Below are 24,154 nucleotides of genomic sequence, written 5' to 3'. Positions count from 1 at the left end.
GGGTTTCGCGACAGCAACGTCAAACTGTTGGGGAAATATCGAGTGATGCAGAGAGGCAAACATGGCGTTCAAGATGCTTTCAAGGGCGAGGAGCAATATCTCTGTTTTGTTTGTCGTGTGTCTTATTTTAGCTCTGTCTACTTTGGCCATCGCTGGAACGGAGGTCGCAGTCTCTGAGCTATCAGCATCGCAAATCGAAGAAAAGCTGCAAGTAAGAAATAATATCAAACGGGGCCTAAGAGGCTCTATTTTTGTAATCTGGCGATATCTCTAACGCTGCACGAAGGAATGCCCACTGGTGCAGTCATTAAATGCCCACAAGCAGGCCACAGCTCCGCAAACCACGAGCTTGACCTCGAAAATATTTGCAGTTCTATTCCCAGGCAGTCCTGCAGTCAATGCCATTCTGGCAACTTTTTATATTTCCGGTCCTCCGAGTAAGCCGTTTCGTTTTAATTGTGTCTTCAATGATGGTCACTCTGAACAAGAATTTAGACTTCCTGCTTGCATTATGTCCAACAGACATTGATCCATCCTCATTATCAGTGATGGTGGCATTCGCTGTGGGAGGGTTAATGGGGGATACCCTCTTTCACCTTCTTCCAGAGATATTCTTGGGAGAGGATTCTCCCGAGCACGCGCGTTTTGTTCTCGTCGAACCCAACAGAAACCTACTTCTTGGCGCTGCCATCTTGGTCGGGTTCCTTACCTTCGTTGCTATGGATAAAGCACTCCGGATAGCTACTGGAGGGGAAGGGGCGCATGATCATAGCCATGATCACAAACCGGCCAGTCCTAAAGGTGGTGACACTGCAGTAGCATCCGGCTCATCTACATTTGACGGCAACACCAAGGATCAACCAAGACTGCGCAAGCCGGAGAAGCCCGCAGAATCTCAGTTAACCCAGGAGAAAGAAGTCAACCCCAGCGTCAAGCTCGGTGGATATCTCAATCTCATCGCTGATTTTACTCATAACATCACCGACGGTCTCGCAATGTCCTCCTCTTTCTATGCCTCCCCAACCATCGGCGCAACAACCACCGTCGCGGTCTTCTTCCACGAAATCCCTCATGAGGTTGGAGACTTTGCACTCCTTGTGCAGTCCGGCTTTTCAAAGCGGAAGGCTATGGGTGCTCAATTCGTCACTGCGGTTGGCGCCTTTTTGGGTACTTTCATCGGTATTGCCATTCAGGAGCTTGGCGGGAATTCTGAGACGTCTGCTTCTTCTTCATCGTCCGCAGGTTTGCTAGGAACTAGTCTTACTGCCGGCGATTTACTCCTACCGTTCACCGCTGGGACGTTCCTCTATGTGGGAACCGTTGCTGTAATTCCAGAGCTCCTTGAGACGGGCAAGGATAAGTCTACCGAGTTGCGCAAAACTATTAAACAGTTTGCTGCGATGTTTGCGGGCGCAGGTATTATGCTTTTGTAAGTTCTTCTACTTTTACGCACTGTGATGTTCCAACTGCACTATCCATTTATCCCCCTCTCTAACTCGGCGTCCAGTATATCGTGGTCATAACATGATATTTTCGATATTCAAAAGTCATAGAGGGATGAATCAAATCGAAGACTCGAAGGCAAATGCTTAAGTAAACATTTACCGTTCTTATTATTGAAAGCGAATTGGATTAGGCGCGGAGTGTGCATTAGGGTGTTATGTATTTGAAGCTAGAAGTGCCCGTGTTTTCTCATAGAACTCAAGTGGATATACTCCGTACGGAGTATTTATTTACACACACAATAGCATTTGGCGTACACCGCAGAGAAAGCTTGGCTCCCTGATGTTCGCTATAACAATGGATGCAATTCTCTTGTAACCACGGGCCCTCAACGGGGTATCATAATCCCTGATGTTCCCCCAACCGAATTCTGGCACAGCACAACGCGGAGTAAAATTAGGTTTGAGGTGAAAGGCGGGAGCCGTCTAGACTCCCGGAGCTTTCAATGCATTTTACAGTGTCAGCGTCTTCAGCGAATAACGAAACTGCTCCTTTTTTTTGTTGTTTTTCCTTTTGCCCTCCCCTCCCCTCCAATGGCAAACACCTTTGGATCAGGCTCTCTCGGGTTATACAGGGATACGTATTCCTACAGCCCTGTCGGCAATACCTTACTTTGAAACATATATGGGGTATATTAATATGTATGTACTCCATAGATTGTACGAGACTCTTTCATGACATCACTGTTTATTGCCTTCGTTTATTTGAACCAGTTATTTTGAACCAGCCTGGTTTATATCAAGATACAAACTTCGGGTCGGAGCGTGGGAATAGCGGGATGAGCTATTTATGTATGTACATAGTTGGTTCCGCAGCAGAAAAAGGGCAAGAGTTCAATTCCAAAATGAAGTTCGTCTTCTTTCTTAATACCTTTCTTTAGATCTATGTAATAACGCCAGTATCAAACTCGCCAGAACAAAGTAAAAGTATCCGGGAAGAAGTGGAATAGACATGATTCAAAACAGGGCAAAAGGTAATGGGCAGGCTCACATATTTAGATATACAGGGAAGAGGATGAAAGTGAAGCATCAAGATCCCTAAAGGATTCAAAAACATTGATGGTGCGTAAACCTTGCTCAACATATGCTTGACATGGAGCAAACGAGAAGGAAAATAATTCCGTGGACGCGGCTGGTCGATGAGTCGGTCATTAAAAGAGCAAATAGAGAGTAAGAAGAAGGAAGTGATGCTGTCACTCATTATAATGGTATACCTACACCCAACCGTTAGCAAAAGGAGAGAAAAATTCCAGCCCGATTATGCTGGTTGTCGGATACTCACAAAATAGTTCGGTAAGCCGTAACACTTCCATCCCAGTCTCCTCGCCATCTTTGCAAAGCCCTCTGTTTCAACCAGATGGTAGAATGGGAAGGCAGGGAACATAGCCCCATCTCGATGAACTTCGGCCTTCACTAACAATACGGTACCTCCCACGCCGTGTAGTTCCATAGTCCGCTCAGTATCACGGTTTGGACTTCGGTCCGCCAAATGGGCCATCAGTGTCCTGTACGTCGGCATTTCCGCGTAACCTTCTAGGATGATCTCATCAGGGCCCATGCGGTTCGCGAGAGCCAACGAGCTATCAGTATCAAGCCAGGAGTTGTAATCATAAGGACGGATATCCATTTTCTTCTTCTCTGTGTTCATGTAGCGTTGATAGCAGTTCGGGACGAGGACAGGCTTGTTGTGCCTTGTGAGATCCTGAATGAGAGTCGGCGGGGTCTCGATGATGTCGGCGTCTATCCATAGAACCCAGGAGGTACTGGGACCCAACGTGGTGAACAGCAAACTATTTCTTGCCCGTGCCATTGCCTCCCGACGGATCTTTTGATTGGAGAACTTGTGCCGTTCCTTCTCATCCTGCGACGCGATTGGCGGGTCGAAATCTTGCCGTAGGATTGTGATGCTGGCGAATCTATCATCCACGGGACCGGACTGCGTCTTCGTGATAGCCTTCTGCAGCGCAGAGGTGGCAGCGTTCCCTTCTCTTGTCTTCGGGATGATAAACCCCAGCGAAATGTATTGATGCGGATACGTCAGCTTCTCCAGATTCTCCCAGTACTGGGGGTAAAACCGAGCCAGCGGAGTGAGTATCAGCACTCGTTCGTGTCTCTCTGCGGAGTTCACCGTCGTAGTTACATTGTTCAAGTTGTAGTTGACCACCGGTGGAGGGACGCGTCGGCCATTGGCCTTGAATAGCTGCGTCTTGAAGAAAGGCTTCGTCGGCGGGGAAAGAGGATTCTGGGCAGCATCTTTCTGTCTCTGAGCGGCGGTAACCGTTCTCGAGTTCGGGGAGAAAATGAAAATGAGGAAACCGATAGCGAGGGCACAAGCTAGGACGAATGTGATGGGATTCGTACGCCGTAGCGATCGTACGGCCATGGTGGCCTGCGAAAGGGCTTAACAGCTGGGAGAAAATAACACACGCAAAAAGTACTCGGAGCACAGACGAGGTGCTCCTCGATGAGACCCGTCTCTGATGTCCTTCTCGTAGTCGTTATCTGGCCGTTGGCTTCACCTTCGATGACATGGTCAAAACTTCAATGGGCAGGGATCCAGCGAGCGGAAACAGGAGATATGAAACAAAGCGACAATGATGACGATGATGAATGGAACTAGCCAAAATAACGATTAAGTTAGGAATTAAATAAAAGAGACGAGCAGAGAACCGAAAATGATCACAGACGCGCGACGATGCCCGGGGGGGAGGTTTGTGTATTTTCGAGGATTTAACTTCGAGGTGGTCAAAATTGGATGCTGGCTTCATTGGGGCGGCTCACCAAAGGGCGGCCGCAGATCATCTCCTCAAGTCGCAACATGGGAGACGTAATACCTCCTGGGACTTCTCCGCACAAACCCTCTTCTGATCTTCAGGCGAACCGAATGCTCAACACGCCGGTTCATTCCAGGCCACTCCGTTAGCTGCTCAGCAGACCAGACGCCACCAAGGTCATTTTTCTCAATTGGCTACACAGAGAACTCCGTACAGTACAGAGCAACCAGACACTTCTTCTGGGACGACGACGTTAACTAACTACGTGGTGAATAAACTACAAAATACTCCACACACCGAGATCGACAGTGACACGGGATCGGGCTATTTCTCGCGTAGCCATCCATGCATCTCGGTCTTCCAAACACGCGGATGGATTGATTGACCAGGGAGTTGCTTCGTACCAGGGCCCTTCGCGGAGGAGCGGCTGTTTCATATGCTTCCTCTATTTATGGATATTATGGTAACCATCTCATCACCCCTTCAAAGGCCACCAACGCCATGGCATTCGCAGGGAACGCCCTTAAAAAGCATGGCAGGAACCCTCGCCAGTAACCCCTCCAGCCGTTTTCTCTTCCAACGGCGATTGCTGCATCCTTCCACCGCCGGAACTTCCTCTCGCCGTCACCAAGCCCGCCTCCCAATGGATCCGTCATGATACGCTGCTTTACAACATCGGATGGGTATGATGTGATCCAAAACACTTGCGCTGAAAGGCCGCCAGCCCAGAAGTTGATTGCGGGTGCGGAAAGCTTGGTGTACTTCTGCATCACTCGCGAGAAAATATCATACGTGCCCCACCAGAAGAAGAAGAAAGAGCGGAATAGCAGTGTCGAGCAAAGACCGTGATAAAGGCCTCGGATACCGTGGTGGCGGAGCTGCTTTTGTAAGTACCCAGAACATTGCGATGGGGTAATCGCCCAATGTGAACATGTGGTTAGGGTAAAGTGTTGCTTACAATTTTCCTCGTGCAGTCGACCGGGCCGCTGTATAGTCGCTGCTTCTTATCCGCTGCGTATTGAATCTGCAGTCGAGCTTTGACATGTTCTACCGGAGCCGCTATGAAGCTGACCGTCGAGCCAGCCATGATTCCGGCAATTCCGTGGCCAAAGGCTGGAAGCCTGTCCGGTGTATCTTTGCTCGCTAACGGGATAATCGTCCGCAGTCTCTGGTTGCTGAAAACATGTTCGAACAACAACCGTCTATAAAGGGTCAAGGAGCCTAGCATCCTATAACGGGAGGAAATGAGTTTCTGATGACTGCTTAATTTCTCATTCGAAGGAGCGAAGGAACCTACACGGAGTCCATGACCATCCACCCCATGAGAGGGGGCGTGGCGCCCTTGTACAATGCTGTGACGCCCTCGTTACGCAGGGTCTGCAAGAGGCAATCTAGCGGACCCTTGAAACGTGTGCTTTGTGTGGTTTGCAGCCGAACCTTTATAGTATCGAACCTTTTTCTCCGGATACAGACGTTGGTCAGCTTTATCATGCAAGCAATGTAAAGCAGCAAGTCAATTTTTTTTTTTTTTTTTTTTTTTTGGCATTTGGGGTTAATGTGTTGATATAACATACGGATGGCCAACTGTTAATTGTTAAAAGGAGGAAACAGGGACAGCAAAGTCGTTAGCATATCTGAAACCATTTTTGTACGTCACAGCAGCCCGAAGATATTATACAAAAGTACGTAGGGAAACTGGAAAACTGGAGATAAGATACCGGTGCGGATCGCGCGGGAAAAAGCCAGCGCAACCTAATAGCGATACGGCCGAACGAACGAAGAAGCAATTACGGAGTTGCAATACTTACCACTCAGTTTCGCAATCCCTGAAAATACTCCAGCTACGAAGCCTCGATAATCCTTCTTTGTCTTTGCATTACTGGCCTTGCTCTTGGTCGCTATTGCATTCTGACCTTCCGGAAGCCTGAGTCGCTTATCGATGGGCGGTGGGGGTAATGAGAGTCCATCTTTTAGCGAATCCGAGCCTGACATCTCTAACAATTTGTGAGAAATGTATTCGGCGGCGTCAAGACGAAAGCCGAGCTGCCGGTCTCCCACTTCCTCCTGCTCTTCGACGTTCACCAGGTTCCAGGGGCCCGGGATCGTAGCAAAAGAGCCTAACTGATTTACCTTTTGTCGGTGTCGGTTTCAAGGCAGGACGTCATTCATTCAGTTATCGACCTGAGCGAGTGAGGGCACCATTGCAACGTCCTGAAGGCGACGATGATGGTTGTTATCTCTGCGCCGTCGGAGACCTGAAGGGCCCAAAATCCCGATACCGGCAGTGCGCACGGGCCAAGGTGCCTTGCTGACTAACTAGCTAGCGTCAAGCGTCATTTCGACGGTGGTTTATTCAGGAGCCTTCATCTCTGCCCACTCACACAGACCTTTGTAATGGTGTCTAATGCTTGAGAAGCTCGTTTTGCGGTGATCAATTCCCGATCCCATGCGATCTCACCATCGATTTCTGGCCCGTACATGACCGGTACCCGCAGCGCAATGCTACTCCTTCACCACCCCCCACCGACCGGGACGAACTGGTCGTCCGGATCCAAAGCCTATCTGCCAAATAGATGATGCAGCGAAAGAGGCTACTGTGAGCTGCCACTGACTAGTTATCATTCATCTCCACATGAGATTGGAATGCGCTATTTTTTGGGTTACAAATGACGATGGCAGGTGACGGCTGCTAACTCTGCTTCATACCATGTTGTGATTGCGACAACCCAAGAATAATACCCTGATACCCTTTCCAAACTCGCTCCTAATGTAGGATCATAGACAACTTCCAGTACAGTGGCTGGAAGCGCCCGGCTTCCAAGCTGCTGGAAGGCGAAAACGTTTGGCCCTGGTGATCGAGGTGTAGCAATCCCAGCTCAACGATCATACGCGACAGGAGTATATCATATACGAATAGGGCATTCAGACTACCCTTGGGTGAAGCCATAGAATTATTAAATCAGCCAGGGTTGCTACAAGGGCCGTGTTGCTCGGCACAACAGGATTGTCGGGCTCCTACACATAACGGACCTTCTCATGTTCACGAATGCGTCCAGGGAGTGTTATAAAGGCCTGCCACAGACCCACAAGAATATCAAGTGCTAATACGGATGGCTTTTCGATGTTCAACTTATTTATGTTAATGTATCGACCGGAACGATCGGCATGCGGGAAGCAATTAGCAGCATACATAAGAGCCTTTCGGGCGTCGCTACCACCACAATAACCCGGGAAGCAAAGGTTTAGCAGTATCATTGTTAACATATCCTCGAAGACCGAGACGTTTGCAAAGAGCAGTATTATCGGCAAGAGCCAGATTTCTAGCGTTGACTGAATACTGGAACAACGCCAAAATCTCACTAAGTCTGTTGCGATTAGTCGCCATCGTGATATGCGGCTGGGTAACATGAGCCCCTTGAAGCCTTGCTAAACGCAAGTAGGTATCTGTGATCAAGAGAGAAACAAGTTGTTCAGGTGAGCTTTGTGATGACATGTCCATTAAATAGTACTGGGCAACAGCATGTTGCTGTGTTGGAGGCTAGGCGATACCATGTTCCAGATGATTTTATACCAGAAGCTCATTTTTTGTTGTATGAGGTTGATTGATTAAGCGCTGCCAGCCCATGTCCCAGTCGATACAAGCTAATGATAGCAGTAGCACGTGACAGGATTGCTCCCTGGAAGACTTATACTGGCTACCAGGAGTGGTCTCTCGTTGAAATAATTTTGATTCATGAGGCTACTTTTATAGGTGTGAATGTTGTTATATCCTAAAGCGCAATCATACATTTAGGCTGAAACTCGACCCCACCTTTGTGCATTCCTGCTCGTTTCAAGCAAGGACATCTTAGTGCCAAAAAATGACAGAGATATATATTATATCCCACTGCGGTCTTATTCCTTAAAACTTTGGCCTTTGTATTCCTTGGTTACGCCCACTTGTGAGAATCAAGATCAGGTAGTTAGTACACTACTGGGAAAAAAATATATAAATGGTAGCTAGCAAGCCTGAAGCGCCTGAAACATAGTATGATTGTCAGTCCAATGTTGTCATCATGCATTATTTTGACCCCATGTTTCTGTAATTTATAAATAATGAGGTCTGAGAAACCAGAGCTATCTAGCTATGGAGTGTACTGCGACAAATGCGGATTTATAGGTCTGACTGCTAAATATGTACCTCCTTTAAATCTCAACTAGGTCGCTTATAGAGTGAATAGGACTTTCATAGAGAGTCATCAGATTCATTCGTTATCCTACACCTGCACCCAGTGCCTGGGTTATCTACAGTGGAGGATTTTTCAGGTGTATAGTTTGAAGGAATATTGTTGTTAGGAAAGCAAATATCCCGCGAAATTAGAGTGCATTTTCACAATCCCACAGATCATTAGCCCGTGCAAGCCAAGACTATAGAAAGATACTAGGTTTTTGGCTGTAATGAACAAATACCGAAATTGAATTAAGAGACTCTATTCCAGCCCCTGTTAAGAGGATGGAGGAGCAGACAACATCCAGTATTCATTCCAACTTGAGTTCTCTATGGTTTCCAGCTGAGCAAGTCTCATCTCAAGAGCTTTGTGGGCCTGGCGCAGCAGCAGAGCGGTGCTGTCGAGCTGTTTAATACTTTCACGGATCGCCGGAATGTCATTGATTGGTATCAAGGTATATCAACAGAGGGGTGTTTCGGCACGGCTTATTGACAGAGCGTACATAACATCACCTTGAGCTGCCCCAGTTTGAACAATTTGGCCATTGTCAGGGTTATCCGTCGGCAGGATGCGGCGTTGAGCAGTCGCTACCTTTTCTCGGTCAACACAAGCTGTCTTCAAAAAAAAAAAAAGGGGGAGAAAAAGAAAGGAAAAGAAAAGAGGGGGATATGACCTGTACCTAATGAGCATACACAGTTTGCACAAGCCCCTTGATGGTAGTCACACAACCTCGAAGCAGGCCTCCTTCCGAAGCACAGGTCTCACATGGAGGCTCATCATGCAGCACGCCGAAACCCTGAATAAACGCAACATCACTTCTAGTGCAATCATTGACTTGCAATATATCCAAAAAAGATCCATGTCTAGGAAGCCACTCAAGTTTACGAATAGTTAACAACTGCCCCAGACCCCGCAAAAGAGCCGTGGAGGAATAATCATTGGATATTTCTTTGAGCATCCTTTCGATTTTATCTAGAAATTTATTCCAGTTTAGTTTCCTCTCAGAATTTTCATCGATGGGATGGATATCTAGCTGTTCACTTTGCTTAGGCTGAGGAGTTGCAGTGCTTTGGGAGCTGTCATTGCTCTTCACAGCTTTATTGGAAACAGGCTGCCGAGCTGCAGAGGTTGAAAGCCGAAGACTACGGCTATTTCTAGTCCCTCAACTTATCTGGGACCTTATCCGAGCCCATCTCGTTGACCGTAAGTATAGAATATCGAAATAGCCGTTTCTATGGCAGAAGTAAGGGTATAAGGGAGAAGATAGAATGAAAGGAGAAAAGCAGGCCTTGAGAGAGTAGGGCCCAGCAAGTTGTTTTCATGTAAAAAGTTTTCCAGAGGTAGAAATCCCCGACAACTTGACGAAACAACACATCAAAGATGGGCTTCTCCGGCATTGCCCTGACGACCAAGGGGAACATACAGCTCCGTGACGGTCCGCCTTCGATAACCCAGAGTGACGCTGTGGCCCAGCTATTAACCCAGTGAGCGCCGCTCTGGGTTCGAATCTCGGCAAGGACGTAGCACCAGGGTCAGTAGAGAGTTCCATGAGATATTGGGTTGCGAGCTAACAAGGCCGCTATATCTTCCCAGATGTGGTGGAGCAAGAGATGTCAAACAACACCACGAGCAGTCAGTAATGTAGGTACTCGTCGTCCTAATTATAAATATAGCAAATAAGAACCTCATAATAAAACGAACACCCGTTTTATATGCGAACACGTTGGCTTATCCTGGGATTCCAGTCCTTAAAGAGGTCCCCAAACACAGTTTTAGCGCCTCTGGAGTTAATTCTACTCCTTGATGCATATATTGCATGACAACAAAAGTGCCAGCTTGGGGATTGGTGGCTGCTTTCGTCAGAGAAAAGACCTGCCCCCTTTGAAAATGCTACTTAATCACAAGGCAGGCGACATGTCAGGGTATACAGAACTGGCTTCCAGCAGCAGATAGTAATATGTGCGAAGATATACAAGAAACGAGTCAGTCCAACGTCTTTCAATCACACGATTGAACCCGACGGGGAATACAGAGGCAGCAGGTATCTGAAAATGGACTTCAAGAGCTGGGCGGACAGATGGCATCGTGCAACAACAAGTCGGGGCTATGCAAGTATCCTCCGTATGCCGGCATCTCATCGTTGGGCAACTCGGGAGGCTTGACGGAATGCCATGCTTCCAGCCGCTCCTGCCAACTACGAGAGACCCAGCTGCATGATCCTCAAGGAATACGGAGTATAAATATGTCGGTCAACGGACGCCAGGATAGACTGCTTCTCCCACCAGAACAATCTTATGCAGGCTTCGAATTCGGATTAAAATCCCAATCCCAGAGCATACTCCCAGTATTTTCAAAACCCTGAAAAATGCGTCTCTCCAAGACACCATTGCTCGCTGTTCTCGCGGCGATAAGCTCGTTGACGTCCGCTGTCAACGCTGAAGTCAAGTGCCACAACCAAGGCATCCCCTTCACCGTCAGCGAGGCAGACGTAAGTCTCCCAAAAAAAAAAAAAAAAATACACCACCCACCTACCCCACAACCACTTTTTCACACCGCAGTTCTCCGAGTCTAACGATGGCTTTCTTCATCCAGTCCGCAATTTCCGCAATTTGCGCCAACCTGTCCAACAACGACCAGCCGGGCCAGGACGTCCGAGAATATACACACGGCAACATAAAGATCGAGGCAAAACTTCACTGCGTGCCGCTGAACTCGAGGTGCCTGGGTGTCCTCCGCGAGATCATCGAGAAGTGTGATCAGGGGTCGGAACAGAAGTACGGTGGGCAGTATCTCGGCGAATATTGCGGGGATTATACGATCACTGGGATTCAGAAAGGTGCTTAAAAGGGACAGCCGTAGTCTCCTAGCTAAACCATGTCGCTTGTGTTCTGTGTTCTGTTTTCTGTGTTCTTTGCTCTGTGCCGGATGACTGTTTCTGCTTTGATGTTCGAAGGCAGTTCTTTTTGTGGACGGATTACTGGCTGCCAAGAAGCAAAAAGGCTTGGCTTGGAAAAGGGGTTCTGCACGACGGCCTCGATGAACTCCTGGCGCCCATCATTGTATGAAACGATTTAATAAAGTGAGATTGAAAATCTCGCTGCAATTACGGAGCAATTGATAAACCTAACTAGTCCTTTCGAATTACATGAAGAATACTCCTGATCTGGGATCGCACAAACTAGCCACATATTGCAGGCATTAATGCTGGATAGAGACCGTATGATCAAACAGTAGAATAGCCATATCCTTTGAAAAAAGAAAAAAAAAAGAAAAGGGAAAAAAAGGATCCATAGTCACATTTTATACAGCAGACAAACCATTCAAGAATCAGATTCAAGCTCCTCTTCCGCGGGTTCTTCGTATTCGATCAGGAAATCCTCACCCTCTCGATGGTACGGCCAGTTGGGCAGCATCGCTGACGGGAAGTCGTGAAGGCGCATCTGCATCGACGAGCACGTAGCAAAATGTTCCGGCATATCCTCCTCCAAGTATGCCCTATGGTATCGTTGATCGAGAATTTCAAGCAAGAGCTCATGCGTATCCTCCATGTCGACGATGGTGCGCTCGAATGCAACAGTGCATGCTTTGCAGTAGACGCCAGATTCAGACGCGCGGGTGCTCTGGTCGAAATACGGGAAGGCAATCGTGGCCATGAAATGGCGCGTGAGGGGGAATTGGCGGCAGAACAAGAACCGCGCCGGTGCAATGCTCATGGGGGCCGAGCGGGGAAGCGTCGCGAAGTTACCAGTGAGCCAGGTCGACTGTGCCGATTTCTGGGCTTGCTTCGGGGCCGAGCGCTGGGTCCTCATCTTCCGCCGGTTGAATGCTCTGACCATATTTGCTTCGCTTCCATACAGACCGAGAGCAAGCTGCTCGGCCTCGTACGTGCTGACCAACGCGTCGCGGTGCACCCAAAGCTCATTTGACCGCATGGTCCCATACCATCCCGCAAGGCTATGGACAACATGCAGCTTGCTCGCAACGTCTGGAGGAAGCCCGTAGTTGGAGATCACTTCGGCAAAACTAGCCACATACAGCTCTGGCGCGATGAAGTGGCAATTATGGCAACAACGACGCAGAGTCGGGAGGAAGAGGTACGCGCCGAATTTCCCGCAGGCTCGACACCAGGGCTGACAAAGCTCATCGTAGACTTCCTCAAGACTGTACTGTTTGCCGACTCCCGTTATTGCTAGAAGCTTGAGCGCGTCCTTTGCGTGTTCCTCGAGTCTGCGATACTGGAGAACCGAATCGACGACGGCCCGATACGACGAGCTTGCAGCGCGGAAGTTGGCCAAGGTGACCACGTCGAGTTTGAGACATATCTTGTAAATCAACTCGAGAGGCATGCGGCCAAGCTTTCCAGCAGATTTGAACTTGGGGTCCGTTTCCTCATCTGGGCCTAGCTCCAACGGCTCGTCTCCATGCCATTCGGCAGGGTCGAGGTTCAGCTTGCCGATCCAGGGCTTATCCCAACGATAAGCGGTCCCAAAAGACATTGCGAAGAGTCGAAGAATGAAAAAAGTTATATATCTCTGTATAAATGGATTTTTCATTAGTTCAGTCCGCAGGGGACTTCCCCGGGTCAAGCAACAAAGAATACCTTCGAATTCTCACCACTTCAACCTGAACAGTGAACTATCTGCAGGGACTTTGCAGATACAAGGATCAAACTGTGGACAGGAATGGTTCAAGTTGCAGGACCTTTCCTGGGACAGCCACAGGGCTTTAATGCGAAGAGTTCTTAGTAGCCACTGAAGTTTCGCAAACACGTTGACAGCAATGAGTGCCTTAAACACAACAACAACATTAAAAAGGAAATATTGTTTACGCCGAGCAGCGCAGATACTAGTGCAGAACACTGTGTCTGTCTTTTATATGAACACATGGCGCCGCCCACTACGGCCAGCGCCCGGTCACAAGTCATGGTTGGCATTCAAGCGAACAGACACCCAGTCAGCGATGGCTTACTGGAAGTTTCTATACCAGCAGTGACAGATCCAGCAGCTGGAGTAAATTGGCTCTGAACAGCCAGAACACCAAGAGAATCAGCCGAGACCCCCTAAAGACATCCATCTCCAGGCTTGTCGGTGACGTGCATTCACGTGGTATCCAGGTAGTATAGACCACAAACCGCACAGCACAGTCAAACAGCAATTCCATCTTGCACATAGGGTCATCTTGCGTGAAAAGGCTACCATTTGAGCAACAGGTTGAATGTTGCTTGGTTGGTTACTTTCTACTAGAAGAGAAAGACAAAAAAAAAGGGGGGAATTTGAAAAGGAGAGAACCACCAGCAAAAAGTTGAACGACGGGGAATTGTTAATCCGAAACCGGGGAACCTCCACCCCCTTAACTCCTAATGAGACAAAAAATGACATCTGCATTCCAGATCATACACAAGAGTCAGGGAATTCAGGTTCTAGGGGGCTGACAACTATTTTCAGCTCGGTTTCATTTCATATTTCAGAGTATATGCTGCCCTTCGGGCGCGAGGCTGCTAGGAGGACATTCAGATTTTCAAAGAGAATTTACAGGCCCAGTATGGGGAAATCGCGATGACCTACCATTGATACAGCATGCAGGTAAGGAGGTTCAGCATATGTTAATAGGTTCATCTCATTTCTTCTTACAATAATATATTAAAATCCATCTTTCAAAAGAAACTGTTGTGTAAATAGGGTAAAAACATGTGGTCCTCAATTTGAAAACAAACAAATCCACACATGTTGCCAGCCCACAGTGAAGAACGTATCCGAACGAAAATGAATTCCCCCGAATTCCAGGGGGGATGAGGACTTTTTTCCGAGATGGGAGGATAGAAATAATGAAAAAGCCAAGCTCGATAAATGGGATCAGGACTGATTCTCTATTAATGCGGAATCTAACAGTCTAGTCCTTTAACAAACTCCCCCTCGTGTCCTGAATATTTATGGACCCAAATGGGTGCCAGTATTAATCAGTCCCAGTCTATGGTGCACATTTCTACGTTGCTTTCTTTCTTTCTTTTTTTTTTTTTTTTTTTTTTTTTTTTTTTTTTCCCTTCTGTTTTCATTTTTAGCGGTGGGTTGCTCCGAAAATTCCAACGAAGTTGTGACAGCTTTGATTCTCTCCAGGTAGAAAGCGACGCGAAAAGTGCGGTATGCAATGAGGCAGTGGGCATTCATGGTGGTAGTAGGTAAATTTCGGTGTCGGAGTGCTGCCATGTAAGATGATCGTAGCAGAAAAAGGTCGTAAAAGGGGGACGACGGTATAAAAGACAAAGCAGGAATGCAGCCGTCGCATGAGAATAAAAAAATCGTTAAGAAGAATTACAAGCGGGGTGAGATGAACTATAAAAAGACCGCGCTCTTCATAGCCATCACCGCGCCTTCTTCTCTTTTCGAGACCCCGATGTCGAGGCGATGCGCTCATTCTCGCGCTCGAGGAGCCTCTCGAGCACCTCTTGCGGAGGAGGATGATCACCCCTAGACGTGCTTTCGGTGGAATGCGGCGTCGCAGTGAAGTAACTGTCGTCCTGCTCTTCCAGGCTGAGCGGTGTTACGGGGCCCGGACTGCCAATCGGGACGAGACGGGGCTTTGCTGGTCGGGGACCAGGGGTGGAGGCTGGATTGCGAGGCGTCAGGGCAATGCTGGCGATAAGCTCCCGGTACTGACGTAGAGCCTCGCGAGAGCTCAGGGAAGGGCGCTGTTGGGTCGGAGATGGAGACTGCGTGAAATGGTTGTTTGGATTCGAGGACTGGTAGACGGCGGGATGGAATCGAGGGAGGTTTCCCAGGTGCAGAGCAGGGGAGGCCTTGGAGGAATGTCGAGATCGCGGACGGGAGGAAGCAGTGGGAGAATTGGACCGTATAGGGGGAGACATGGCAGAGCACGATGGTATGGGCACCGGCAGGGTGGTAGGACGCTCAGCGAACATGCTGCCCTCTTCAAGACCGAAGTTTTCCCGTGGAGCTGGCTGGGTGTTTGTATGTGTATGTGCAGGGTTCCAATGAACCGGGTGAAGTTTGAAGAAGCTCCTGTGCCTGTGGAGCCGTTGTGTAAGGCAAACCAACGGTAAGGGAAGCCCTGTCAATTGTTGTTGGAAAGACTTTTGTGGTGGATGGGGATGTCCTTGTGACCATCCAGAGAGGTGAGTGATTAAGTTAAGGGGAAAAGAGCAGATGACCACGGCCGACCGTTTGGCGAAGTGGCTGGAAAACGGGCAGATGATACGGGAGTACACACGACCAGCTGGTAGACAGTTTTTTATCAGCTCATAGATGATGTGTGTGTGCGAAAATAGTTAATGTGAATTGCGAATGCTTGTGACAAAGAGCAGGAGGAGCGGTTTGGTTTCCCTTCGAGGCTTGTGGGCGGGAGGGCGGACGGCGGGACTTATTAATATGCAGAGCGCAGCAGCAGCAGCAGCAGCGCACTATCGCCATTATGCACATTGGCGACTAATGCATCTGATTGAGCGGCGACTGCCGTGGCGCTTGGGAGTGCGAAATACGATTTTCACTCGCTGGCCGCTGCTACCTTTTTTTGGGGGGGTGAAGGGGAAGGGAAAGAAAGCGCGAGCGGCGTCGTGGGGCCAACTATCCAGCTAGCTCATCAGATTAGGCCCAATAAGGAGTCAGTAAAGGGCCCACATTTCCCCAACCGGTCAAGCACAGGCTCCATTATGCGGAGAAAGCTTCCCAGGCCGGAAATCCACGCACCTTCCCGACCCACGCCCAACCCTCAAACTCCAGTACCCCTTCCATGAAATCATCACTGGCACTCCGTTGCGACTGCCAAAAAAAAAAAAAAAAAAAAAAAAAAAAAAAGAAAAGAAAAGAAGGAACAATAATAACACTATGTACTCTGTAGTAAATAATATTAATAAAATAATAACAATACTCTGTAATGAAAATAAAAAAGCTAAAAATTTTCCCTCTTCAGGAAGCCAGGCCATGCGCTGTTTCGGAATTGAGTGAATTGCAGCTTGCAGCACAGCAAACTCAAGGCGTGCAGATAACATCCGTGCACGTCTGTTCACTACATACGTCCATACAACACAATGCACAGATTGCCACCTCATCAGCTCGTCAGAGATCCCCACAAGGTTTTGATCGTTGACTTGCCTGAAGCTTCACGCATTTCCGGTTGAGATGGCCATGCCCCCGGTCTGCACATACGAGAGAGCTAACAAACAGATCTCGCACTCTGTTTTTCTGTCTCTATCAGATCTGTAAAGTCCATGCGGCACCCTAGCGCTGCCCTCTCCTCGTGGGAGATCGCGAGACTACTCCGTACAGATTCCAAATCTGTAGCAAAAAGGGACCCCTCGCCCCACCGACTAACCGACGTGCGCTAAGAGTTGCTCTGACCCGGGAGCGTGAACCTGGTAAGCTTAATTTTGGGGCTTGGACAGCCTGGCAAAGCAGGAAGCTTTCGCTACTTACTCCGTACTTGGGGACGTTTTCGCGCCATGATGGCGTCATCGGTGCGACCAGGGAAGCCCGTCGCCCAGTCGTCGATTTTTGGCGCTCCACGCGGATCGACCCAAGTTCCCTTCCCACCCCTCCTCTCTCTCTCCACAGCACGCAGCGGGAGACAAAAAAAGGAACATTTTCCTTGCGCACACACAAACTCAAACTCACTCACGCCCACCATCTCGGACCGAGTACGGAGTGCCAAATGTTTCGAGTGCGAACGCATTCAGGTCAAGCTTTGATCGTGAAATTCAAGCTTGTGATTCACAATAGGTTAGTTAATACCGGTACTCCCGGGCTTCTTCATCCCGAATTCAAATCCAACCGTAATGTATGTCCATTACATACATTCTTCAAATCCAACCGTAATGTGTGTCCATTACATACATTCTCATAACTGTATGCATGTTCAGCGCCAAGCTGTGCATAGCACATAGGTTAGATCCCACCTCTCTGGTTTTTTTTTCTATATTTTGCGTTTCGTCGCTGTCCGTCTCGTTGGCGTCACTGCCAACTGCAATGTTTCTGATATTCCTTGCATCTCCCCAGTGTCCAAGATGTCCGATTCAACGGCCACCAAGATTCCGCTTCCAACCAATAAAATTCGCAGCCATCTGAGGACCTGAGCGTGCTGTCTATGGGTGGCTCACCTGTCCTTCCACAGAGCTCCCATCAATACATGACGGTATGACTGTTCTGGAACACACTGCGTATCCACTCAGCAACCGACTTCGAGACCCCCGAAATGTGCTCTCCCCCCCAGCAAGGTGTTTTACATTCAGCTCCCCGGACTGCGTCGGGGCTTCCCTTGTATACCTTGATGGGCTGCGGTGGGAAGTCAAAGCTGTCCAAGTCTGCTGGAGCTCCCCATGATTGGAACCCTAGCTCGGAGCTCGGCACCGAAATATCCTGATTTCCTCGCATTATGGTTGCCCAGGTGTGCGGACTGAGCTCACCCCCTTTTGCCTCCAGTGCTATACGAGTCTGTCACTTCTCGGAAACCATATCGTGAAGCCGAACTACTCTCTGGCGCAAAAGAGTTTGCCAGATACAAACGGTCTGCTAACAGGCTACGCTGTTACAGTCGACTGGTTGAATGCGATGCAAGGATGTAAACCAGGTACTGACTGACATTGGAAGAGAAAAAATTACCTTCAAGGCGCGGAAAAAGCCCAGAAATCAGACGAATATCGAGAAGGTATGGCTGAAAGAAGCTAGCACCATTCATCTGGGCAGTCATCGCTCAGATATTCCCGCACTCATTTCATTCTTGGAGCTTGGTTTCAGTTCTCATCATAGACTCCCAATAGGGACTCTCTTTCTTTTGAATCGTTGATCCATGATGCCCGGCTGTTATCAAAGAGTGTCTGATCCTTTGCTCCCGATGACGCCAACTCATTGGCAAGACAACATACTCCCAAAAGTTGTCGAGTGAAGAGGTCAAGATCTTTGTATATCTCTGACGACCCCGGGATCCTGAGATGGGTGCGGAGTAGACCAATAGTAATAAGCTGGTGGGTTGGCCGGCATAGTATGCAGGGCATTTTCCCTTAAACTATCGAACTCACGGAGATGAGATTCTCACAACTGTCCGGCAAGTCTATCCCAACGGATGACGGAATGTACTGACTATCTCATCAATGGATGATAACATGGTTTGGGATTGACTTTACTATATGTTTGCCACGCCGTATTTTGCAAATCTTCGGAAGTTGTTGATGATGCCAATGTAGGTGAAAATGAGGTTTTAAGGTTTGATGGGAAACCATTTTATTCAACCAAACGAAAAGGAGACGAATGCACAGAGCATGTAATTACGTACATGTGGCGTAGAGCAGCGATTCAAGCATGTGTGAACCAGGCTTGTACGCTCATATCTGTGCGCTTACGGAGTCATCAAGCTCCTGCTCTCCATCGAGAGGGGGGGGTTTGTCCAGGATTTCTGTACACTTGCTTCTCACTATTGACTGATTCTAGGCTAGATAGTGGCAGCTTCAACTTCCAAGGCATGGATTTGATAAGGAAAACTAATATCGCCTATCTCACAGCCAAGCTATTGTAGCTTCATGGATGGAGTAATCGAGCATATGTACGGAGTACAATATATATGTATCATTGATCGCCAGCCAGGTATTCTCTGACGAAGCCTTTTTTTTTTTTTTTTGGGACCACGCTAAAGTTCTAGTTCAACTAGACTAACCAGAGATGGTTAGCGAACCAGGATCGCCTCTCACGTGCTCGAGAGATCGGCCGGCGCCGGAAAAACTCAAGCAGAGGGGTCATGGTCTAGTGGTTAGGACATGACGTTGTGGCCGTCATAACCCGCGTTCGATTCGCGGTGATCCCAGCACCAAAAAAAGACTGTTCTTTTTTTGGGAACCGTCGCTCTTTTCCCAATTATTGTTTTTTTTTTGTTTTCATTGTTTCTTTCATCGAACCACTCGGCTCGTTTATTATTCGTTTATGCCGATGCAAAAAGCCCTCGATCTGCCCATCGCCTTCCCCGCTTCTCCTGGTTGCCCATTCGAAACCGCCCGAATGTCACCGTTACCCCTGTGTTGGAGATCCCTTCAGAAGAAAAATTCTCTCACGGTCGCACCCCGTTTTGTGACAGCTCTCCCGGAAGCTGGCGATCTGCATTTGGTTCCGGGTTCAAGGATAAGCCACTTGGAGAAGTGATCTCTCCACTAGGGTGACGGCTCCCTGGAATCATCGAGGAGTCCCATGGACGGGGAACCAAGCGCAAATGACCTTTCATTTCACTAATTAAGCGGGATCGTGGACTCTCCAATAACAGATTCCCCAAGGGGAGAACCATTATATGCTTTCATCGCTTCCGTTTTGATCATCCCATCTCTGCGGAGTTGTATCGACGACGACGTCGCCGTGTTTCTGCTCGTATGGAAGAATGCAGGGCCAACCCCGCATCTCGCCAAGCAGCAAGCTCGTACGGTCTGTTCCCTGTCCTCGTGAGGGCCGGAGTGCGTTGAGCTTCGACTCACAAGCGAGTGGCTGGCATCGTCCATGTCCTCCGCCCATACATATGCCCGGTCGGTGCAGCAACAACTGTATCTGTGTAACAGTCCGAATGGGCTATCACTGTTTTCGCGTTGCATACCTTATTTTTTTTTTTTTTTTGTGTTTCCGGCTCACGGGCCCCCTCCCACTTCGAATTACGGGAGTTGTCCGTACTAATAATGTATGGCTAAAAGTTTCGCGTGGACTCGACTTTTCCTAACGGGAAATATTTAACGGGGTGGTTGCGGGCTGCAGTCGACTGGCTTGGTTCTCAATGCTCGACATTCGATGCTGCCCTATCGTCACTGTACCGGATTAACGTTTGATTCCTGAACGCCACCGAATTTCGTCGCTGAGTCTATCATGCAGCTGCCGCTGTTATGTGTGTGTACAGGACGGTGTATTTCCGCCGTGTGGGCGACAATCTCAATGTTTCTAGGCGTCTGTATTGAGAACAACATACGATAGCCCTGGGATCCTTGCATCACAAACAGCGCATTTCCATAGTTCCAGGTTTCGATCTTCCCGAGTACGGTTTGCAATCGCTCTCTTCTGTTGACGGCCACGGAAAGAAAGCCAAACTGAGCCGAATAATCATGTGAGGTGCTGCCACCCGCAGCGTCAACCCGTCAAAGCGCCAACCGAGTGGGGGCCGACGCGGGAGCCCGCGGGAAGTTCCATGCCTTTCCATGTGGCACTACGGAGTACATCCTCCGTACATATGTGAGTATGGAGTATTCAATTAATGGTGACTGGATCTGCTCGGCTTTGCATGCCATTGTTTGTCTGCTCTTCACGCCAAACAGCCAAAAATAAAACTGGCAACCGATAAGTAAAACACACCACGGATACACCGGGTGCCTGTTCATGGGGTGGCGCTAAAACATATCATCCCACATGCTGGAATTAATCCCAATCAGGGTTACTGGGGAATCCTGCACTCGCGTCAACCTTCCTTGCACACCGCGCACGAGCTCCTATCTCGGTAACTTATTTATAGCTTTCACTCTTGGATCGAAGGAGCTAAACTTGTGGCTGCGTCTCCAGCCCATTCCCCTTTCCCCCTGGCGATGAACTTCCAGGCATAACTATTCCAGCGCAATTGTTGTGCACGAGAAATGCTGATTTCAATACTGGAAGTTTGCGGATTTTCACGCATTCTACTTTTCTTGTTTGGCATTAAGCGCTTCGACGCCTTCAACTTTGTAGAAAAAGGATTATGTCGAATATTGGCGCATTATCTCCATATCTTCATCTTCTGGGGACCTTCGGTATTGCCAACTCGTTCTCCCGAGAATGGATCTGCTCTGGTGATAGTTATTCTAATCTCAGTACTTTCCAAACGTCCTCGATGATATGCAGCTATAGTGCGCACTTGGCTCTCTAAGCTGCATTCGGTGAGCATGTGGACGTATTTGATTGAGATCGGCTCGAAGTTTGCGAGCTGCTCGTAATTTCGGGAGGCTAGATGGTACAACAAATTTCGAAACGTTCAGATATAGCATCAATTGACCGATAAACCGGCACTGCGCTTCGTCTATGCGGCCAAGTCGCACATATGGAAGAGAATTATTTCAATTCGCCCCAAAGCAACCACAGTAAGATGATTCCCACTAATCTAATAAATGTACACAAATTCGTTGTTCTTCTGGTCCGTCAAATCTTGAAACGCACTCACCTAATCTCTGATCGGCTCGAGCCTCCTGATCTCCGTTTTCTCTTTCTTCAACGGCATGTTTAGTTACGATCCATGGAGTAATCCTTAATAACCGCCTGTTTCCCCGCCGCGACACGCGATCGCTGATGCAATTTGTTTAAGACCTTCAGGTTCATGACTTGCAGAATAACCACTGCGGCAAGAACAATGAACACACCAAGTAGTGCCTGAAGGCCGCTCCGGTAGCTAGGTATGCAGCATCCCTCCGATTAAATAATAGTGGACCGATAATGTTGCCCGCGGACGAGCCGGCATTATATAGCGACATAACGACCGATTTTTTCGTCATGCCGGCGGTGTTTCCAACGATCCAGGCGACGATGAGCGGGTTTCCACCGAATAGGAAGGCGAGGAGATAGTATGCTGTAAGAAGGGCTGCCCGTTGAGCACTTCTTCGCTTCAAGGTATACAGCATAGCAAGGCCTGCGATAACTGGAAGAACCACCACTGCGACGAGTACAGCAGATTTCAGGCGAGCTCTTTGCGCAGCGTACGAGGCGAAGAGGATAAACAATAAACTGTACCGCACCAAATGGTATGTTGAGCAGCGGGGTACGATATTCGGTGAAGCCGAAACTATTCAAGATGATGGGGCCGAAAACATTTACCACTGAGGCGCCGACGTTGAGGAGCAGGCTCATGCTGATCCAAAGGTAGGTCTTTGGTTCGAGAAGTGTCTCGAAGACATGGTCCCATTTGAAACTATCATTACATCCAATACCCGTCTGGTTGACACGGACTCTCTCGATTGCTTGCATGCGCTCGTGTTCTGTCAAAAACCGTGCTGACAGAATATCGTTGTGGAGCTTCCAATAGACAATGGGAGCGGAAAACGATGGTAATTATACCGGCAAATAAAAAGATTCTGTGAAACAGGACGAAGTATTAACAGCTTTGTGGGCTCTATATAGGGCTGGGCTTTGCTCATATTTGCCATGACTTTAAAGTTTCTGATGGAATGTGGCCTAATCCGTACGATAGCGTGGACACGGCGATTGTTGCCAGTCCCTTGGTTCCATACCAGGCTGCTACCCGGATGTGTTGTTCAGCACGCCGATACCAATGGCTGGTGATGACGCCGAAGAGCGGAAGGCATCCAGCTTCAAAAAAGGCCCAGTAAGAACCGCGTTGTCATGAGGCCAGTCAAGGTGTGGCATCCTGCCATCGCAGCCTGTGAAATACCCCAGCCTAGGACAAGAGATGGCATAAGGATGCGGTGCGGTACTTTGACTATCAGGACCATCGAGAAGGGTTGCCATGCTAGCTGCGCGATTGCTGCAATGGACCCGAGTAGCGAATATTGGTTGCCATGAAGCTTGACATCTTCTTTGAGACCGAAAATAACCCCGTAGCCGAGTGCTGACTTGTCCAAAATCTAGGATATTCCGAGTCCCATCAGTCATCAGATAAGAGCAAGTGGACCTAGGCGTGTTGATTCAGCCGCTGAAGCAAGAAATCACTCACTTGCAGAAAATACACCCAAACCAGAATTGAAAGGATCACTTTGTCTATTTTTCGTCGAATATGAGCATCCTAAAGCCGCAACCGCAGCCATTCAATCAGCTAGAATCGGAGAGCATTACTGCTTCAAACAGACGGAAATGTTCGAACCTACATCTGCTTCACTAACTTCAACCTGTTGACTTCCAATTATTGCCAAATCTCGATCTCCACGACCGTTCATTTTCTCAAAACTCATGGCATTCTTGATCCCTCGCCCAGAAATGAATTCTTCTGCCAACCTAAAGTATAAGGTTGAGTTTCCAAAGTTACTATTTATATTGTAAATCTTCTGCACAGTGCTGATCAAAAGATCAAGTATGGCCTCCATGTTGCTGGCATGAAGGCTATATTAAATTTTTTGGGATTGCAAATTTATTTCTTTGTGCACAAAAAGCTCCTATAATTTATGTAACTATGGATGATCGAACAACGACGCCAAATGTCGGTGACCATATTAGGGCTGATTGTCGATTAAAAACCACTTCATTGGGTACTCGACCAAGCTTATCCCTTTCCTTCCCGTCCCAACATTCTTCTCTTTATTCTCGCATCATCATCTAGTTCGTCAACAGCCAGGGACGACGCTTCAACGCCACTGACCCATCCAGCATTCAATTGTGCAACCAGTCTCAGCATTGCAGAGGCATCGAAAGTTTCACGTGGGATGCATAGTTGTATATGCTGCCAGGATAGATATGAAGTCTTGACGGGGCACGCCATGTCACCTGGAGACATGCAAGCTCAGCACGAATACATGGGCGACATTTGCCCGATCCGAAGCTGACGGCACAATGCCCATCGGGTGACTATGAATGATTAAGTTCTCGACCCGATCAGACTTGACGACCTCCATGAAACTCATTGCCATATTCGCATCAGATGCGAGGAAATGCTGGATTGGCTGCAAGAGAGTAGCGCACCAGAAAGATGCTGTTTTCTAGCATATAGGATCCACAATAGAGAAAACTTGATGGTA

At 48.4% G+C, this 24,154-nt stretch overlaps 8 protein-coding genes and 1 non-coding gene across 9 annotated transcripts; 3 read left to right on the top strand and 6 right to left on the bottom strand.

Moving 5' to 3' along the window:
* The first annotated feature begins 31 nt into the window (after nt 1-31).
* On the top strand, nt 32-1,765 carry CIMG_00140 (imidazoleglycerol-phosphate dehydratase). The gene is made up of 4 exons (XM_001246368.2): nt 32-211; nt 287-437; nt 496-1,429; nt 1,508-1,765. Exons 1-4 carry the CDS (start codon nt 62-64, stop codon nt 1,521-1,523), a joined length of 1,251 nt encoding a protein of 416 aa, XP_001246369.1. The 5' UTR covers nt 32-61; the 3' UTR covers nt 1,524-1,765.
* Nucleotides 1,766-2,342: 577 nt separating this feature from the next.
* Nucleotides 2,343-4,344, bottom strand: CIMG_00141 (MNN9 protein). The gene is made up of 2 exons (XM_001246369.2): nt 2,785-4,344; nt 2,343-2,716 (listed from the first exon to the last, which is right to left on the bottom strand). Exons 1-2 carry the CDS (start codon nt 3,883-3,885, stop codon nt 2,696-2,698), a joined length of 1,122 nt encoding a protein of 373 aa, XP_001246370.1. The 5' UTR covers nt 3,886-4,344; the 3' UTR covers nt 2,343-2,695.
* Nucleotides 4,345-4,492: 148 nt separating this feature from the next.
* Nucleotides 4,493-6,496, bottom strand: CIMG_00142 (mitochondrial carrier protein). The gene is made up of 5 exons (XM_001246370.2): nt 6,085-6,496; nt 5,851-5,860; nt 5,574-5,729; nt 5,235-5,505; nt 4,493-5,154 (listed from the first exon to the last, which is right to left on the bottom strand). Exons 1-5 carry the CDS (start codon nt 6,266-6,268, stop codon nt 4,735-4,737), a joined length of 1,041 nt encoding a protein of 346 aa, XP_001246371.1. The 5' UTR covers nt 6,269-6,496; the 3' UTR covers nt 4,493-4,734.
* Nucleotides 6,497-10,849: 4,353 nt separating this feature from the next.
* Nucleotides 10,850-11,328, top strand: CIMG_00143 (uncharacterized protein; the record flags this gene model as incomplete). Its single annotated transcript, XM_001246371.1, has 2 exons — nt 10,850-10,972; nt 11,077-11,328. 2 exons carry the CDS (start codon nt 10,850-10,852, stop codon nt 11,326-11,328), a joined length of 375 nt encoding a protein of 124 aa, XP_001246372.1.
* A 476-nt stretch (nt 11,329-11,804) lies between these two features.
* Nucleotides 11,805-12,980, bottom strand: CIMG_00144 (uncharacterized protein; the record flags this gene model as incomplete). The annotated part of the gene is made up of 1 exon (XM_001246372.1): nt 11,805-12,980. The coding sequence occupies one exon, from the start codon at nt 12,978-12,980 to the stop codon at nt 11,805-11,807; it is 1,176 nt and encodes a 391-aa protein (XP_001246373.1).
* Nucleotides 12,981-14,306: 1,326 nt separating this feature from the next.
* Nucleotides 14,307-15,945, bottom strand: CIMG_00146 (uncharacterized protein). Its single transcript, XM_001246374.2, has one exon. The coding sequence runs from the start codon at nt 15,398-15,400 to the stop codon at nt 14,843-14,845; it is 558 nt and encodes a 185-aa protein (XP_001246375.2). The 5' UTR covers nt 15,401-15,945; the 3' UTR covers nt 14,307-14,842.
* Nucleotides 15,946-19,215: 3,270 nt separating this feature from the next.
* On the top strand, nt 19,216-19,287 carry CIMG_15034. Its single transcript has one exon. It is a non-coding gene; the product is annotated as a tRNA-His (tRNA).
* A 470-nt stretch (nt 19,288-19,757) lies between these two features.
* CIMG_00148 (uncharacterized protein) lies at nt 19,758-20,737 on the bottom strand (the record flags this gene model as incomplete). Its single annotated transcript, XM_001246376.2, has 3 exons — nt 19,758-20,033; nt 20,270-20,539; nt 20,678-20,737. The coding sequence occupies 3 exons, from the start codon at nt 20,735-20,737 to the stop codon at nt 19,758-19,760; spliced, it is 606 nt and encodes a 201-aa protein (XP_001246377.2).
* A 549-nt stretch (nt 20,738-21,286) lies between these two features.
* Nucleotides 21,287-23,506, bottom strand: CIMG_12900 (MFS transporter; the record flags this gene model as incomplete). The annotated part of the gene is made up of 9 exons (XM_004445929.1): nt 21,287-21,495; nt 21,637-21,661; nt 21,833-22,122; nt 22,205-22,459; nt 22,524-22,540; nt 22,652-22,775; nt 22,858-23,050; nt 23,140-23,208; nt 23,291-23,506. 9 exons carry the CDS (start codon nt 23,504-23,506, stop codon nt 21,287-21,289), a joined length of 1,398 nt encoding a protein of 465 aa, XP_004445986.1.
* Nucleotides 23,507-24,154: the final 648 nt, after the last annotated feature.

The sequence above is a fragment of the Coccidioides immitis genome, assembly GCF_000149335.2.
Source record: "Coccidioides immitis RS genomic scaffold supercont3.1, whole genome shotgun sequence".
NCBI lineage: Eukaryota > Fungi > Ascomycota > Eurotiomycetes > Onygenales > Onygenaceae > Coccidioides > Coccidioides immitis.
Note: the sequence above shows the minus strand (reverse complement) of the source record. Positions and strands in the feature narration are given on the sequence as shown.